This window comes from Centruroides sculpturatus, unplaced genomic scaffold, assembly GCF_000671375.1.
Source record: "Centruroides sculpturatus isolate CEXI.00-Female unplaced genomic scaffold, Cexi_2.0 scaffold1029, whole genome shotgun sequence".
Classification (NCBI taxonomy): Eukaryota; Metazoa; Arthropoda; class Arachnida; order Scorpiones; family Buthidae; genus Centruroides; species Centruroides sculpturatus.
This window is the reverse complement of record NW_019385204.1, coordinates 238,070-256,445: the sequence shown is the minus strand read 5'-3', so window position 1 is coordinate 256,445 and position 18,376 is coordinate 238,070. Positions and strand designations below refer to the sequence as shown.

Below are 18,376 nucleotides of genomic sequence, written 5' to 3'. Positions count from 1 at the left end.
GCCTCCACGCGTTAAAGATTGTTTAAATCACAACCCCCGTGTACGGAATGTGGGTAACTGTTTATATAACATTACTTGTCGGTATTCTGTTACTAAGCGAACAACGGATAAGACCAGTTGTTAAAAATGTTTTGTACTATGTTCCTTTTTGTATTCGGAAATAATACATTCTAACTAAAATGTAAGTGTGCATTGATATTTTTTAAATTAATATTCTATGTTATACAGTTCGTCATAAAAATGATATGTTAAACAGCCTCCCCCTTATACCACTTTTTTCATATCATAGGCTATACCATACTACTATGTAATTAAAAATTTTGTAAAATACTTCTATGCTGTACCATTATATGACAAGTAAGCATTTTTATGTTATCATCACCTCGCGTTTTAGTTATGTTCCTACTAGCCAACATTGTAAAACTAACCTAAAATTTTTTTGTGTAATCTTAACAGCACTGAAGAGGGGTTGGGAATATAGGCCAACCCGAAATGCATATGAATTAAGAATTTTTAAATAAAACGTACGTTTTCTAACCAATTGCTGTCCGTTCGTCTACCAACTCGTTTTGGATTACAAAGACGCTACACACTGCATTAAATAAATTTTAGTTTTTAATATAGTACAGAAAAAAGTAATCTAAATTTACGAATGCATGTACTGTAAATACAGTATATACTTGTATATATTTTAATATGATTTTATGCGCTTTAAACATTTTTCTAGTGATATTATGATTTCAATATTTGAGGCGGACAGATGTAAAGTCGAATAAAATGACTTAAACTTGATTTTTATTTTTCCATATACTTTTTTGACAAACAACGTATAATTGGGAACGACGTAACTCGAAATGACATAAGTCGAGGTATACCTGTATAGTAATGTAGCCATCACCATCAGTTAAATGTTAATACTGTTGAAAATTCTTCTGGATACATTAGATATATGTCTGATTATAAGCACTGGAGTCATCAGAAGTATTTCACTAGTGATTAATTGTCAAAGTCTTTGAATATCACTTGATAGATGTGTCAGTTGTATGTATGACTATACAAATACTGTAAACATCAGAAGTATTCCACTATAGTTAAAATATACTATAGTCTTCAGATGTATCCCATTAATACATGAATGGGAACTCATTCGAACATCACTCAAGAATTGTGATTGCTCACAATCACTCGTTACACAAGTGATTGTGAGCAATCACATTTTTACTTTGTAACAACCTGAATTGTATTTATCTTTATTTTTTAAAAGTATTGTATTATTTTTAGATGTAATACCTAAGAGGAATCTCTAAAATGGTGGGAAATGCATTTATATTAGAGAGAGAATAATAATAAATGTGTCAAAAGCTAGCATAATTACTTGGTTTGTTGCAGTTCTAGACAATTGAAATTTGGAATAGATTATCTGTACTAAATTTACTTGGTTTATGAATTAAGAAAGAAGCAACAGAATAAGCATGTGTAGATTCAGAAAATAAAATTTGATGTAATACATTTATTGATTTTGGCCATTAATATTTTTTTAATATAAGTTTAACTTAACCAAAAATATTGTAAAATTCCATTTCAATTTCTGATTCAGCTGCAAAATCCGATTTCGGATGTTCAAAAGCCTTACTTGTTTATGATAAATGTAATGATACCAGATCTGATATCTGGGAAAAGTATTGATACCAGTATTGGATATGGACCAAAAGTATCAAGTAAATCGACTCTATCAAAGAAAAGTATTGATATGGTATCGGTATAAACAGTATTAGGATACTGCACTGGAACTTACTGATAATGTACTCATACCAGATACTAGGACTAGTACTTATCCACATTTGTTTTTTACACTGGTTATTGTTTGATTATTAACAGATAATGTTAATGTTAAGGAAATTGGGAAATATATAAAATTTCTACATGTTATTTCTATTTAACTTCTCCATTGTAAATAGAAATGCTATGTTATACTTATAAAATATTTGATCTTTTTATGTAAATATATATATATTTGTGTATTTAAATCATTTCAGATTTTAATTGTTCAATAAAATTAATAAGATATAAACAATATTGTAGTTTAGAAGTTTTAATTTAAAAAAAATGCTGATGATGATGATAAAATGCATAATTTTTTATTTAACAGATTGTGAATGTACAGCCACCAGTGGGACATTTGCCAAAACTTTTAACTTGTTTAGGCATGATTCCTTATGATGGAATTATTCCTACTACAGCTAAATTTTATTATATTATATTTCTTGATGGAAAAGTGATTGGATGGGTATCGGCTGAAAAAGCGTCGGATTTAGTAAATAAGTTACGTTATTTGAAAACTCTTCAAAAAGAAATGGTTTGAATTACTGTTTAATTTCTATCTTTTAACATATTTCAGGTTTTTTAGTTTACTATGAATGAATATATGTTTTCTTGTATAGGTATCAAATTGTTTGGAAATAGGTTTTGTTCCAAAAACAGCTAAATTAGCACAGTATCCTGGCATATTTCTTTTTTCTACACCTTCACGTTTTGTAAGACCTGTCCATAATTTAAGTGTCAACAGTACTGAAATGGTTGGTACATTTGAACAAGTTTATCTTGATATTTGTGTCATACCAGAAGAAGCCATTGAGGGTGTAAGTATTATATTACTTAGATTATTTTATTATTAATGTTTTTGTAAAGTTTAATGTGTGGTATATTCAAAAAGTTTGCAGAAAATATTTTTATTGACTTTACATACATTTAGACCAGTGGTTCTCAACCGGGGTCCATGTAACATTACTGAAGGTCCACAGAAAAAAAATACTAAATTGAGGTTTGCGGTGATATTTTAGTGTAGGGTAATTATACTTCAGAACAATTGTTTTACTGAGAATTAAATTTCTACAGTATATATATTATCAATTTTTTTATTACTCATTTCTTGCATAAGGGTTAAAATATAAATTATTTAAAATATTGAATACATATACAACATATATTTCATTGACAAAGGTCAACAATATATATATTTACTATTTCTTTTTAATACAATTCCCTTCTTTTTTATTAGTAAAAAGTATAAAATGTTTTTTCTATACAATGTCTATGGGGGTCCACAAAAAAATTAAGAGGAAAAGGAGTCCATGGGTAAAAAAAGGTTGAGAACCACTCAACCTTTTTTTACCCATGGTAAGGTTGCCCTCCAAGTATTCATCTTCTGCAGCAGCACATGTCATCCATCAGTCATACAGTTTTTGAAAATATCCTGAAACTCCTCATTCGCAACCATATGAAGTACAATTTTTACAGCAGTAGTCAAAATGATTACTTCTGTAAAAATTCTTCATTTATGTTGATGAATTTTCAATCCTTTGTATATATTTTCATATGGGGAAAGGTGGAAATCACATGAGGGCAAGATCCAGTGAGTATGGGGAACATAGGACTGTAATGGAATACTTACTCAGATATCTATTTAAAAGGCTAGATTGATAAGCCACTGCACATTAAACTGTATTCTGAAATATCATTTTCACCATATCATGAAATGATGAAATGTATGCATAGATACATTGCAAACTGATTTTGTTGTTAATTTTAATACCTCATGCACTATGACTCAGCATATAGTTGTCAAGTATTTAAAGGAAAAAAATCTGAGTCATTCTCACTCCATCTACACACATTACAGACATTTTCTGCAAACTTTTTGAATGTATATCATATATCAAAAGTATTTTGTAGATAACAGTATCAATGTGAACTTAATTTGAAATATCTTTTGATCATAATAGTATTGTATTAAATAGGTATCCACTAAGGTTCCTCTTTCTATAACTCTTTTCTAATAACTCCAGTTCTGGTTCCAGTGACAAATTAAAAAGTTTGGTGCACTGTTTTACCAATACATACATTTATTATTCCATTTGTTGTTACAAAATGCATTCTGGCTGTAAATAGCACTCTTCAGTTGTAACAAATAAAACAAATATGACTTACTTATGACTTAAAATTTTCCATAGAAAACATTATAATTTCAAACTTGTATTGTTTTCTCATCATTACACCAGTTCAAAACAGCTACGGAAAGAGGAACCTTAGCAGATATCTATGGTATCATGATAAAAATAATATTTACTTAGCTGCCCATAGAAAAGACTATAATTCTTTTATTATTTTAAATGTGTTTTTGTTTTACATTTAATTTAGATTACTACACATCAAGAAATTAGAGAAATTAGCATATTGAGTATCTTAGCCAATATGATACCATTTTCAGACTTCAACCAAAGTCCACGTAATATGTATCAGTGTCAGGTATTTTTAAGACTTAATTATTATAAAAAGTGTAATTAATCTGAACTAATGCTAATACACAATTAAAATTTCCATTAGATGGGTAAGCAAACCATGGGAACTCCATGTTATGCTTACAAATATAGATCTGATAATAAACTGTATAGGATTCAGACGCCACATACACCATTGGTTCGACCTACCATGTATGATCATTATCATATGGATAATTATCCCACTGGAACAAATGCAATAGTTGCTGTCATTTCATATACTGTAAGTATAAATTATTTTAATTTACAATAGGAGTTTAGTTGTATATGTAACTAAAAGTTTTCTTTTTTGAAAATTCTAATTTAATTACATTCATATATTTTTATTTTGTCTGATTATACAATATGTAAACATTTTTTAAAAGTAATTTTTATTGAATGTAAATGAGATCAACAATTAAAAACTTCTCAGAACCTGGAAAATAAGTCAATAAAAGAAGACAACCTTAAAGTTTAATAAATTCCAGCAAAACATTTAATGACTTAACAAATGTTTTCAGCATAATTCATAGGCCAAATTCAGGTCAAAAATCACAAACATTGACAATCAGATCTTGATATTTGTCATGTTGTTAAATGCTTTGCTACAATTTATTTCAGTTTGTCTTCTGCTGAGATCAACAAATTGTTTACTTAATATATTTATAGTTAATTATAATTACCATTAGATTTGCTTTAGAAAATAATTTACAATACTGAAAAGTAAAAATTGAATTTCTGGTGTTAATTTCCAAATTTATACTTTATTTTTTGGTCTTCATTCAGCTTTTAGTAGAGAAACAAATATCTTATCAATATTAAAATGCTTATTTCAGGTAGCCAAATGTTTAATTTAAAAAGAAGAAATTCTTTCATCCTACTTTAGAACAGCTTTCCAAATGAATATAATGAATATAAAAAAATAATAAATTTTTATATTCATTATATTAAACAATATTTGAATATTTTATAGTTTTTGATGAATCAAACATTTGTATTCTAGTCTGTCAATCTTAAAACTATCCCCCATTCATGCACAGCATCAAAATATAGTTTGCAATTAGTTAAATGTAAAAAGTAATATATCAAGATACTTTTGAAAAACTTAGAATCCATTCCTTATACCAAGTTAGTGCTTTATTTTATCAATCCAACATCTAATCATATCCTCCAATTTTTTGTTTTGAGTGCTCCAGCCATCTGTTGTCCAGGTTTATTGAATCTTGTGCATTAATATGACATTCAAATGTTTTCCTAATATGTAGATGAAACATTGTTCAGCAATTCTGATGGTATTAATGTCATATTAACTTCTGAGAATCACCGGATGATTCCAACTCACAGTGGACTTTTTCTTTAGGCCTCATGCATTAATACTGCACTATTAGTGGAATAGTGGCTAATTGAATTGAAAATATTCCTTGACCCAGAGATTCACAGACCTGTAAGTGGATCCTACATAGAAAAATTCATTATTTCCTTTGCTTAATGTAATCATATAAATTCTTTGTTTTTGTAACATCCTGTACCAGTTTGTCTGTTCTAACCATCTGTAAGGCAGAAGGTAACCTTCTAATTCTAATTTGGATGTTATATTTTCTTGCTATTGGTGCTATCATATCTGTTATGGTTTTTACCTGTAACAATGCAACACTTTTACTTTCCTATACTCTGTTTTAAATTTAGATTGTTTCTTATGTTTATCTGCTGGCTTAGATAGGCTTTAACTAATCCTATTATAACATTCCACAGGATGCCATGTATATGGGTACAGAAAACAAGAAATCAGGTTAATAAACTAATCTTTTGTTTTCTGTGCCGAGGGTAGGTTGAGTGAGTGACTGCTATTTGTAAATAGGACAAAAGATGCTGATAATGTATGAGATATTAAATCATTGGAGTACCAGTGAATATATGAATTAATGCTGTTTGGCTTTCTGTATACTTTGTTACAGTATTGCTTATTTGCCTCAAAGACAATAATTTTTGTGGTAATGAATGTCACTTATGTTCAATTCAGTTAAATTACTTTCTGTTCTAACCATAAAAGCCCTATAAAAAAATGAGGTCAAAAATGTTTTTACTCGTTTAAATATATTCTGCTGGATATAAAAAGGTGTGTTTTCTTTATTTTTTTAATTCATTTCCAGCTTTTTGTATGTACAGTGGTACCTCAGGTTACGAACGCCCCAGCATACGAAATTTTCAGGATACGACATGAAATTCGAACATATTTTTGCTCCACGATACGAACAAAAACTCACCATACGATGTTTCATTAGTTCGCATTTTTCATTTGTTTTTCTTACTACAGTTATCTTTTTAAATGTATTACTTGGCTTTAATTTAAGTATGTTTTTCGCGTTCAAACGAATTATTTAGTTAAGCATGTAATCGTATGGGAATAGATGATTCACCTTACGACATTTTCATGATACGATCTCAGTTTCGGAACGGATTAATTTCGTATCCTGAGGTACCACTGTACTAATTTAAATTACTTTTTTACTGTAAAAAAAACTTTAAAAAATTTAAAAATTTTTTTATGATCCTTAACAGACATTAAAAATTCCAATTATTCAGCTTAAGAAAGTTTCAAAAATAAAAGACTTTTTTGGGAAACAATAAATAGTAATTACATTTTTTTTATTTAGATTTATGCTGTAGATTCATAAATGAAATCTATAAAATAATAATTAAATTTTGTATTTGATTATATTATGTTGCTTTTCTCAATCTGTGGTCTGCAATGATGGTATGTGTGATCTGCAGGCAGACTTAAATTAATAAAGATTAAAACTTTGTTCAATGATGATTTCCTTTTAATAATTTACTTCCAATTTAATTATGTTTTCATGTGTATTCAAAACATGCATAACAAATATTTATTATGTTATAAATTGCACAATATTTCCCAAATGCTGGTAATGCCCACATAGGTTTTAAAAAAGTTATGCCTACATAACTTAGCAGTCCATAGAATTTTTTCATTTTAATGATCCTTGGGCTTAAAAAGATTGAGAAATATTGTATGTTATCTGTGGGATGGCCAAGCAGTTAAATTGCTCTGTGGAACTCAGAAACAAATCCAAATGGGTCAAATTCCAGAAATTTTTTGGGAGTGGTATGTCCCAGGTATATTTTGCCCCATCCCTCATCATCTGGCTACCCATTGTGGGATTGGCTGAATCCATGATAGACTATAAAAAAGCCTTTTTAGTGTCTACAGGATAGAAGTAAATGTATATATGTATTAATGATAATATTTGTGTAGTTGCTATGTTAAATGTTAGGTATTTATTAATGTATTTTCTAAATTGTTAACTTGTTTATATATTTTTCTTACATTAATATTTTATTACAGGGCTATGACATGGAAGATGCCATAGTTTTGAATAAATCATCATTAGAAAGAGGTTTTAAATATGGTGGTATTTACAAATCTGTTTTTGTTGATTTGAGAGATTTAGCTGGAGATAGAAGTAACCAGACTTCATATATGTTTGGAAAAAAATATTTTGTTACTGAACTTGAACATAAATTGGACATTGAACTCAAAAATAAAATTGATGAAGATGGATTGCCTTTTATTGGAACAAGACTTGATTATGAAAGTCCAATGTGCAGGTAAAAATTAATTATCTTTTTATTTTGAAAAGATGATAAATAGGACTAACTGTCATAAATATGATTATGAATTTAAAAAATTGCTTTAATATGCTTTGCAGCTCCACTATTAAAAAATATAGTACTAATGAATATATTTTAAAAATAGGATTATATTAATACTCCTCACAAGGGAAATAAAAGGGATGAATAGGAATAAAAATAATATAGGGAAAATATATGTAATATTTATTCATTTCTTGCAGTTAAATTCAAAAGTAGTATAACTTGATTGTTTAAATCATAACCAATTGTGTGTAATATATATTATATTTAAAAAATAGTAAAGGGATAATGTGAACAAAAATTGGAGATAAAAGAAAGTTCAATTTGTATAAAGCAAATATTCTCATATTAGGAATCTGAAAGTAGGTTTCATTTACTTTTTTATTTAAATATATATCATATGTGGAGATAATAAAGAGAAGTTTTGATAATATAGTATAGCTTGATCTGATATATTTACAAGGTTTTGTTTTTTGTAATAGCTGGATTTCTCATCTCTCATTGTTTATATTATCTATATTTATTTCTGTTTACTTCTTAACAGAGGAAAAATTTATTTTATATAATTATTGATTCTTTGTTATTCTTATTAAAGGATAGTAAGTTAAATGTACTACTATGTTTAATGCTGGTAGACAGTGATGATCTCATTTTTAAGTGAATATTTTTGGTGTGGTGAACATAGTCTTTATTTTTAAGGATTTGGTACATTTATACTGGAACTTAATACTAGTAAATAATAATGTACTGTACATGCTTTTTCTATAATTCAGATAATGTTTTTTTAAAAATCAGAACTAGTGTTTTTAGCCCAATTTACAGGTCATAAGATTTTATCATAAAGAAATGGAATTATAAAAATTCAAATGCCTAAATGTACTAAAATTTTTTTTAAACTGTGAGGATGACCTTTAAATTAGGCTAAATACACTAATTCTGATTTTTAAAAATATGTATGTTGGATATGGCAAAGTATGTTCTTTTTTACTTGTAAGAAGTAATGACTAAGGGTTTTATATATATCTGACCATCAATTTTTATATAAGTACCAAAGTTTTTGTCATTATTTTTTCAGTAAAGTTTCATATCTTGCTTGGCACTTTCTATTTTTTTTAGATGATTTCCATTGAGAAGAACTCTTCTATTTCTTTGAATTCAGTATCTTAATATGTATTAATAGTTACAATATTCACAAGTATCAAAGAGGATTAATACGATCAAATAACAAGTGATTGCATATCTTAAAATAATTTGTAAATGCTTAAAATTTAAGCTAAAGAGAAATAGAAAGTCTTACTTAATCATTAATGTAGCTATTGATACTACAGGGTGTCTGAAAAGTTATTGTATAGTGAAAAATTTGTAAATGATATTAAAGTTATACATAGTACATTGCATATGAGACCTGTAAATTGTATGGTTTGCATTTCCACTTTGTGTTAGAGAACTGAAAGTTATATGTCTACAGGACATACAACTTACAGTTCCAGTATAAAATGCCATACATATAACTTCAATGTCATTACAAGTTTCTCACTGCACAGTAACTTTTTGGACACACTGTATATAACTAATGATGACAATCATTTGGAATTTTATATATTATATTATCCTTCACTTGCGTATGATCTGTACTTTTAATCATCTTTCATCTTGGTCAATTGAAGTGAGAAGTAGCAGATAAAGTAGTTTGCAAGTTTTATGATTTTTGACTGACTGAGAAAATAAATTTAAGTTCACTCTGACATTTACTAAATCATAAAATTTTCATCATAACAGCTTTATTGGCCACTAACAGATGAGCCTGGTATTGCTTGAACAAAAACATTAGCAAAGATTAAGATCATTAGATTATAGCCAATCTTACCCGTTTTCACCAAGTGCAAGAATTAGGTTCCCCCTCTTCCGAGACTAATTATAAAATTTTTAGATATCTGCTTACCACACTGGGATAATGATAATTAAGATTTATAGCAATCACTAACCATTGCATAGTACCACTAAGTGATAAATAATAAACATTTTCGTAACCTTTTCTGGGCTCTTCTAGTTTACTAAATTCGAAAAATAAGTTGGATATTCTCGAATCATTCATAAACATAATGTTTGATTTTATGTTCAAATTTAAGACTAAGAGTTTGAATAAAGCAAACTTATGTGCATGCATTCCCCATGTCAACTTTATATACTACTAGCAGATCCCGCCGTGCATTGTTGTGGTTCAAAATGTATCTATTATAAATGTATAACACTTTCCCCGTGGGAGGGAAATTTTTTGAAAAATCCCTTCTTAGTGTATATTCTGTTGACATACCCTATTAAAACGCAATCAAAAATGCAAAAACCACATATAAAATAGTATAAATAGAAGCAGAGTTCTTCACAGTAAGCCTTAATCCTGTCCATCTCCCCCCCCAGTGGGGGAAATTTCGAAACGTATATTATATAAATAGACGTGTTTATTCAAATGCAACGTTGTCTCAAAATTTCAAAGGAATCTGTAGGAACAAACGAACGTTACATTTTTATTTATATAGACAGATAGAAGCTGATCTGCTTTAGTTCATCCTTACAGAAAAGCAAACTTCGTACTCGTGAAGTTAGTGCCATCTGTTGGACATAAAAGCCTTAATCCTAGATGATATCTTTTAATTTATATGAATGTTTAATGGAATAATATACAGCCTATGTCCACCCTGAAGTTCCATTCTAAAAAATTGGTGAAAGAATTTTTGAAATCGGATGAGTTGTTTTGGAAATTACTTCCTACATCCAAACTTATAAACATTACCTCTTTATAATATTAGTATAGATAAGTTCGGACATGTGCACTGTGTATCTTGCTGACCATGCGACTGCACTGTGCTCAACCCCAGTTCAAGTTTGGGGCTTCGTATATGTGATGTTGATGTGGCTGGGAGCAGCAGTTTGGTGCCAGCCTGTGAAACTCGCTGGTCTCGGATAATGCGCACACATCAGTGGCCCTTGTTCACCAAGTCGCCATCATCTTTGCATGGACTTGGTGGCAACCTGGCGGGACCCAGCCTCAAGTACAGGGAATACGGCTGCCGATGGTGACTTAGCGCAGTTACCTATCTCGTATACATACGCGTCTTGCCCCTCATCACCCGCTGACACCAAAAATATAATGCTTACCTAAATGATATCTTTTAATTTATATGAATGTTTAATGGAATAATATACAGTCTATGTCGACCCTGAAGGTCCATTCTAAATATTGGTGAAAGAATTTTTGAAATCAGATGAGTAGTTTTGGAGATTATGTCCTACATTGAAAGTTACAAACTTTACCTCTTTATAATAGTATAGATTGACTAAAAATCAACAGTAAATTTAAAAAATAAATAAATTACTTGCTAAAGTCATTATATAACCTTTGAAATTTTTTAATTTGATAAAGTCAGTTAATTTCAAAAATTTTATTCAGCAAGGATTTTTGTGCAGGGAATTACATTTTCAATTACTTGTAAATTTTAATTATCTAAATATTACATTTATAGTTTTTGTAAGTGTAATATCAATTCACTCAATTTAGAATGATATAAATATAAAACTAGTTAATTTAAAAATAATAACCTTAAAATACTTTCAATTAAAATTACTTTTATCATTTATTTTGTAGCTATATTGATCTCTCAAGTAATGAAGTACGTGTGATAAAATATAAGTCTACTGAATCTGCTTATGTATTTGATGTGAAAGTTATAGGCAGTGAAAATGGAGTTGATATCTTACAAAAGATTTGTATTACTCTATGGATTCCAGTGAGTATTTAAGTTAAAAATTTAATAATGTTGTTTTTTAAAATTTAGTAATTATGAGATATACAAAATTTAATAAAAGCTTCTCGCTTCATTCTTTGACATTAGTACAATTTATTAGATAAACTATTGTTTTCTCTTGTATGCTTGTATTTTTTGCTTAATTTTCTTCTTCCTTGCTGTTATAGATTTTAATTTAAATTAGATTAAAAATAAAATTTGCAACATTCAACATTCTAAACATTCATCACTTATTGAATACTTAAAAGTTTTATAAATAAAATAAATTATGATATTAATAAATAAAAAATAAATAACAATCACTATTATATTGAATTTATAGCTGTATTTATATTGTATTTTCCATGTTTCAGTTCTATTTTTATTATTGTGTCTTAATACAGTGAATCCTTTACAGCTACAAGTATTAATATCTGATAGAACAAATTTTCTCTCTGTCCATTTCAGGTGTTTGACAGATTTGACTAATGTTCAAGGAAACTCTGCTCAAAATCTCATTAAAAACTTTAATATAAAAATACAGACATCCACCTACTTAACATTTTCCTGATAGGTTGATTTTTTACTTTTAATACCCAAGCTTCATAGAACATATTTCTCAATACAATGTTTTTTGGTTGCTGTTTATATAATAAAAATGTACGTTTATATCCAAAAAATTCTTTACATCTTTAATGAAACAATATACAGGAAAAGTTTTAAGTTTTTAACCAATTATATTTTGAATACATGTTATAATCATGTGTAGACACTTTTAAAAGTGCTTTGAGTGTCAAAAAATGGGTATCTCTAATTTAGCTGGTGATGGAAGAAACATTAGTGTCATATTGTACAAATACCTTCAATAGCAGAAAGCCTAAACATGCTTTTGTGATGCTACAGTAAATTCCCCAATTTACAGAAGTGTCAGAGATGTTGTTTCAAATTTTCTGTGATTTATCACTTATTTTTATTGTAAATTTTGTCTACATTTTTTAAAACAAATTCTGTATTGCTATGTATTATTTGTCATGCAATTTCTTTTATGAATGAAATGTTTGCAGTATGGCATGCATATTGTACTGTACAGATTATTGCTGTTGCATACAAAGCAACTTTTTGTTAACGACTATATTAACTATTTGATGATCAGAAATTAATATAGGTGGTAAAATACAAAATACTTAATACAATAGTTTGTAATAAATATATATAGATGCTGTATTGTGTTTTTGTTACATTTTCAAGAGTTAATCAGGAGTTTTGGGTTGGCATAACACATTATAATTTTTTTCTACACAAAATGATGGAAATAGGCTCCTGCTAATCTTTTCTTGCAGAATGCCTGATTTTCATGAATTGATTAATGATGTTAAGTGGGATGTCTGCATTGTTATGATTTATCAAAACCTCATTTATTTTGAAGGTGTTATGTGAAATAAAATTGCAAAAAATGTAAATCTTAAATACACAAATGAGATTGTCTTCTGTCTATCATATATATTTCTCAGATTTTTGTTTACATTTAATGAAGACTTAATATCTTCAGAAATTTCACTTTACAAAAATATGGCAAAGTGAGTGAGACAGAAATAAGAAAAAGTTATGCAAAGAATGAAAGTAGGAGATTGCTTTGCTATTTCAAAAGTGATAGACAACTTAAAGGAGGGATGAAACAATCTTTAGAAAGGAAATATGAACTGAGATGTAATGTTTCTTTATATTTTAATGAATTTGATATTAAATATAACATATCAAAATAACATTTTACATTTTATAAATAGGTATGTTAATTAAATATTGTAATGTTCTAGAAATGAATTTTCTAGATAATTTTAAAAATCTCCCTTTCAAATATCAGATGATGATCTATGAATTAATAATTTAATTAATGGAAAAAGTAATCATTTGTAATTTATTTTCAAAAATAAATATTAAATATAGTTTTTATAGTTATAGGTTGTAATAATAATAAAAATTAAATATTAAATTGATAAATTTATAATTAATATGAATATAATTAACTTTCCATTTTTTTTTTAAGAGACCACCTATTATAGGAGATAAATTTGCTAGTAGGCATGGTCAGAAAGGTGTTTGTAGTCAAAAATGGCCAATTGAAAACATGCCATTTACAGAAAGTGGTATGGTTCCAGATATTATTTTTAATCCACATGGATTTCCTTCTCGAATGACAATTGGTAATGAAAAATTAAATAAAATATTTTATGAAAAAATATAAATTATTATTATATAAGTAATATTGAAAAACTTACAATTTAGGGATGATGATTGAAAGTATGGCTGGAAAATCTGCTTCTCTTCATGGAATTGTTCATGATGCAACAGCTTTTAAATTTTCTGAATCTTATCCTGCCTCTGAATATTTTGGAGAACTACTCCAAAAAGGTAATAAAATTTAATTTTCTAAGTATATTGATATAATTGATATTATTAAAGTTTTGACTTTAGATATCAATACATTGTGTATCTCTAAATGTATAATTGAATGTCATATTCATTTTGATTATGACATTCAATTTATATATTTTTTCAATGACATTTATTAATATTGTGATTGTAGTGAATATGAAAAGATGCAAACAGACTGCTAATTAAGGCAACTGAATGGAAAGATATATAATCTAAAAATGTTTCTTTATTAATAAAACAGTAATCACCTATTTTGATTTGATTAAACAAATTGAATATCAAAACAATAGAATTTAAAATTTAGAATAAAACCATTTAACATATATTTCTATAGTGACCAGTTGTGGCTCATAGCTCTTCTAGACCCTTACTGTAGCTTCTGTACACTTAAATAATTTTTGTGTTTCTTAAATCATGTAATTTGATAAAATAAGGGTTTATCATACAGGAATGTATTTTACAGAGATGAACAAATTAAGTTTTTCAAATTGTCATTATGCAGAATGCATTTTGGGTCCAGACCCCTCTTCCGCTGCAGACTATTTTATATGATGACACTGGTTCTGAGCAAAGTCAAAATGGAAAATACAATATTTTTAAATATTTGTTCATTCTGCATTATTTGTGAACAAATATTTTCTTCTTTTCTTCATCAGGCACTGAAGATGTTCATAGAGAAAAACTACTGGGTCTAGAAAGCTCAAATTTTAAACCTAAGCCTTTCTCATTATCAGTGAGGTACTTGCAAAACTTCCAGGTCAATAGGTCAAAGTTTACAGAGGTCCTCCATAGAGCTATTTTACTTTCATTGCTTAATTTCCTGCTTATAAGAATAAAATCGTATTGAAACAGTGATTTTCATTCAGGATGTTATCCAGAATAACAAAAGCTCAAATTTCTGCAAATTAAAACTTTATAATGATTTTACTAACAGCATATTGAAAGCATTTGGTCAGCAGCTGTCATGTCACTGAGTGCTGACTGAACTGTACAGTACAGGTCTTAGGTCTACATGTAATAAAACTATCATCAATCAAAAAACAATTGATATTCAAACAAAAACTCAGAGATGTAAAAAAATTGTGCCAAGTAAAAAATTATGACAATTTAGATGACATTCAAATTTTTTCTTAGGAGTTTTTCTTTGATAAAGACAAACTTGGCATTTCGAAGCAGTGTCCACAATATTTTTACCTGTATTAATGTTTTTTTACATTTCACTTCAAAGTTGCAAGCTTATTCTTATCAAAGAACAACTCATAAAAAAATTTGACTGACATCTAAATTGTCATAACTTTTTTTTGGTGCAAATTTTTTACATCTTGGATGTTTTTGTTTGGATAAATAAATTTTCTAAAATTAAAAAATAAATATTTAAGACATTTATATTTTAGCAATTTATTTTTTAATATTCTAATACTACTATTTGCAGATTAATCAAAACTGGATATTTTACTCTTATAAAAGGAAGAGAAATGATGTAAACCCAGTAGTTCCTTCTATACTTGCTGCACATGGTAACCATCTAACTGATAAGTTAGATTTACCATCACCACATCTTATTACATTTGTTTTTTTAAAATAAAATTTATTTAAATCACTAATTAATTAATTAATTTAATAATTTTGACTTTAAATATAGACAAACAAAATATTTTTCTAACTATTTAATAACTTAGATAAGATTCAAATTTTTCATAAATTCTCTGGTGTACTTATGTCATTGACATATTTTTAACTAAGTGAATAAGTTATTTCATCAGTGTAATTAATATCAGTACTATATTCAAAAAATCAGCAGTTTGATGTTTATTATTCTCAGAAAACAAAGCAATGTACAAGCCAAACAACACTGAATTACATTGGGTTACTTTTCTGCAATTATATTTAATTAATTACTAAATAATTTGTCACTAGAGGGGGGCATTAGGTGCCATCTCTTCATTAAATTTAATAATTATAATTAAATTAATACTTATTAAATAATTTAAAATATTCTGGAAGAAAAGAAAAATCCATAGCAGGACTCAAATTATAAAGTCTTGCTTACCTTGCAGATGTGTTGCCAGTTATGCCACCTAAGCTTCCAGTCTGATCTCCTCTTCCAGACATATTTAAGTATGATACAGTCATCTTCAGTTACTTACAGTGCTGACTGGGGATGCCTTTAGCACCCTTGTCTTATAAACTGTTATTCATGGTACTCAGCCAGCCATCTCTCAATTCCAGTATGATATATATACGTAAACAAACATCATAAAAGGTTTCATGATGTTTGTTTATGTAAAGCAATATACTAATAAATTTTATTATATTGAATGAAATTGTAAGCATGAACTTATCTACAAATAAAGTAATGTGTTATAGAACATTGGAATAAATTTGTAAAAAAACTTTAAAATCCTTTTCGATTTTTTCACGAAGCACTCAAGGCAATTTTGCAGAACATGGGTTGAGAACCATTGGATTAAAGAAACAACATGATGTTAATATATATCTATATTTTGTTAAAGAATATGATAGAAATAAAGTCATTTATTAAATTGTTAAATTTTCAATTAATAATAAAAACTTGATTATATAATTTAATTTGGTACTAAAAATATTTTAAAAGAACTGTTTTTAAGATATAAAGAAATTACAAAAAAAAATTTTTTTTTTTGAATAATTTCATCATCATAAATATTCCTTTGCTCTTAATGCAGAAATATTTTCTTTAATTTTAATTCTAGTTGATTCTTTCAATTTATGCACTTCATTAAAAACAACATGTAACATTTTAACAAATGACTTGCAAACTTTATTTATATTGATAATTCTGTTTATTATTATTATTATTATTTTTTTCATATTTTTTGGTAAATTTAACTTAAATATGTAACAAACAACTTCAGTAAAAAATGAATGAGTTTTATTACTTTTAAAAATTTTAGAACTATATATGCCAGTATACAATACTATATAGGCCCTTCGATGAGTTTATTATTGTGATTTTAGAGTCACCAAAAAAAAAAAAAAAAGGAAGAAAGTGTCTGAATATCAATAGGTAACTTATAGGTGTATGATGAAGTGTAATAATTAAAATAATCCTTTCTTGATTTAAGTGTTATCTGAATGTTTTTGTCACCTATGAAGTCAGAATAGGCTGAGAGTTTTTCTCATATTTTATACATATTAAATTAAAGTAATATCTAACCTCATTGAATAGTTTTTTTAAACTTTTGTCAGAATATGTTCTTACTTGACAGCAAGATTATTGATGCAACTAAAGTGTTGACCTACCAGTTTTGTGATTTGGGATCAAATCTGGATGGGTGAAAACCCCAAGAGTTTTACATGGCCCAAAAAAATTTTTCATGGTGGTCTGTTGAGGACGTCATACCTCATTATTCATCACATGGCCATTCTGTTGTGGGCATGGGCCAAATGTTCAATGAATATGGGAAAAAAAGGCCCTCTTAGTATCCAGAGTGGAAAGAGTCAAAAAAAGAAAAAAAAAAAACAAAGTGGTTTTTACTGCATTAGCATTTGTATATGTGTAAAAGAAATTAAATATTATCAATTAATACTAATCATTTTTAATTTTAAAATTTCACTGGATGATAAACTTTTCTTTAAAAATAAAAAGACGTAGTCGTTTTCAAAAACTTGGGTGATGATCATTTATTTCTTTTAAATGTTCCATAGTAAAAACTTCAGACAACCCGACCTTTCTTTTTAGGCTACACGGCCGTCCTGGAAAAAGTTCCTTAAAAAACAGAAATAAACCAATTAAAAAGTAATAATTTTTTTCTTAAAATTGGAATTGATGACCTTATGACGTCTTGCTTTATTCATTCTTCTCCATTTGGGAGTTTTGGATCCTTATATCTGCTGGAAATTTGCGCTGTTTAATGTAGATTAGCAAAATTTTAAAATTAAAAAATTTTGTAATAATTTGCCAGTAGAGGGAGGAAAGAGGATAATCTAGCAGGGGTGGGCAAGCAAGAGTTCAGTGGGAGCCGAAATGTAGGTTTTGCAAAATGCATGGGAGCTGCAGTTCTGTACCATGATTTTATTATATAATATAAAACAAATATTGAATGCTTTTAATAAACATATTTTCATAAAATTGTGGAAATAAAATTGTAAAAATAATAATAAAAAGCAGAAATTAACACTTTCAGCAAGAGC

At 27.8% G+C, this 18,376-nt stretch overlaps 1 protein-coding gene across 1 annotated transcript in view; it reads left to right on the top strand.

Annotated features, from left to right (window-relative positions):
- Positions 1-18,376, top strand: part of LOC111636094 (DNA-directed RNA polymerase I subunit RPA2-like) — an 80,268-nt gene that overhangs the window by 56,648 nt on the left and 5,244 nt on the right. The window contains exons 16-23 of the mRNA XM_023381273.1: positions 2,150-2,356; positions 2,442-2,639; positions 4,198-4,305; positions 4,384-4,560; positions 7,681-7,943; positions 11,632-11,773; positions 13,815-13,971; positions 14,054-14,179. Of these exons, the coding sequence (XP_023237041.1) occupies positions 2,150-2,356; positions 2,442-2,639; positions 4,198-4,305; positions 4,384-4,560; positions 7,681-7,943; positions 11,632-11,773; positions 13,815-13,971; positions 14,054-14,179 (1,378 nt within the window). The remainder of the gene's footprint in view (positions 1-2,149; positions 2,357-2,441; positions 2,640-4,197; positions 4,306-4,383; positions 4,561-7,680; positions 7,944-11,631; positions 11,774-13,814; positions 13,972-14,053; positions 14,180-18,376) is intronic.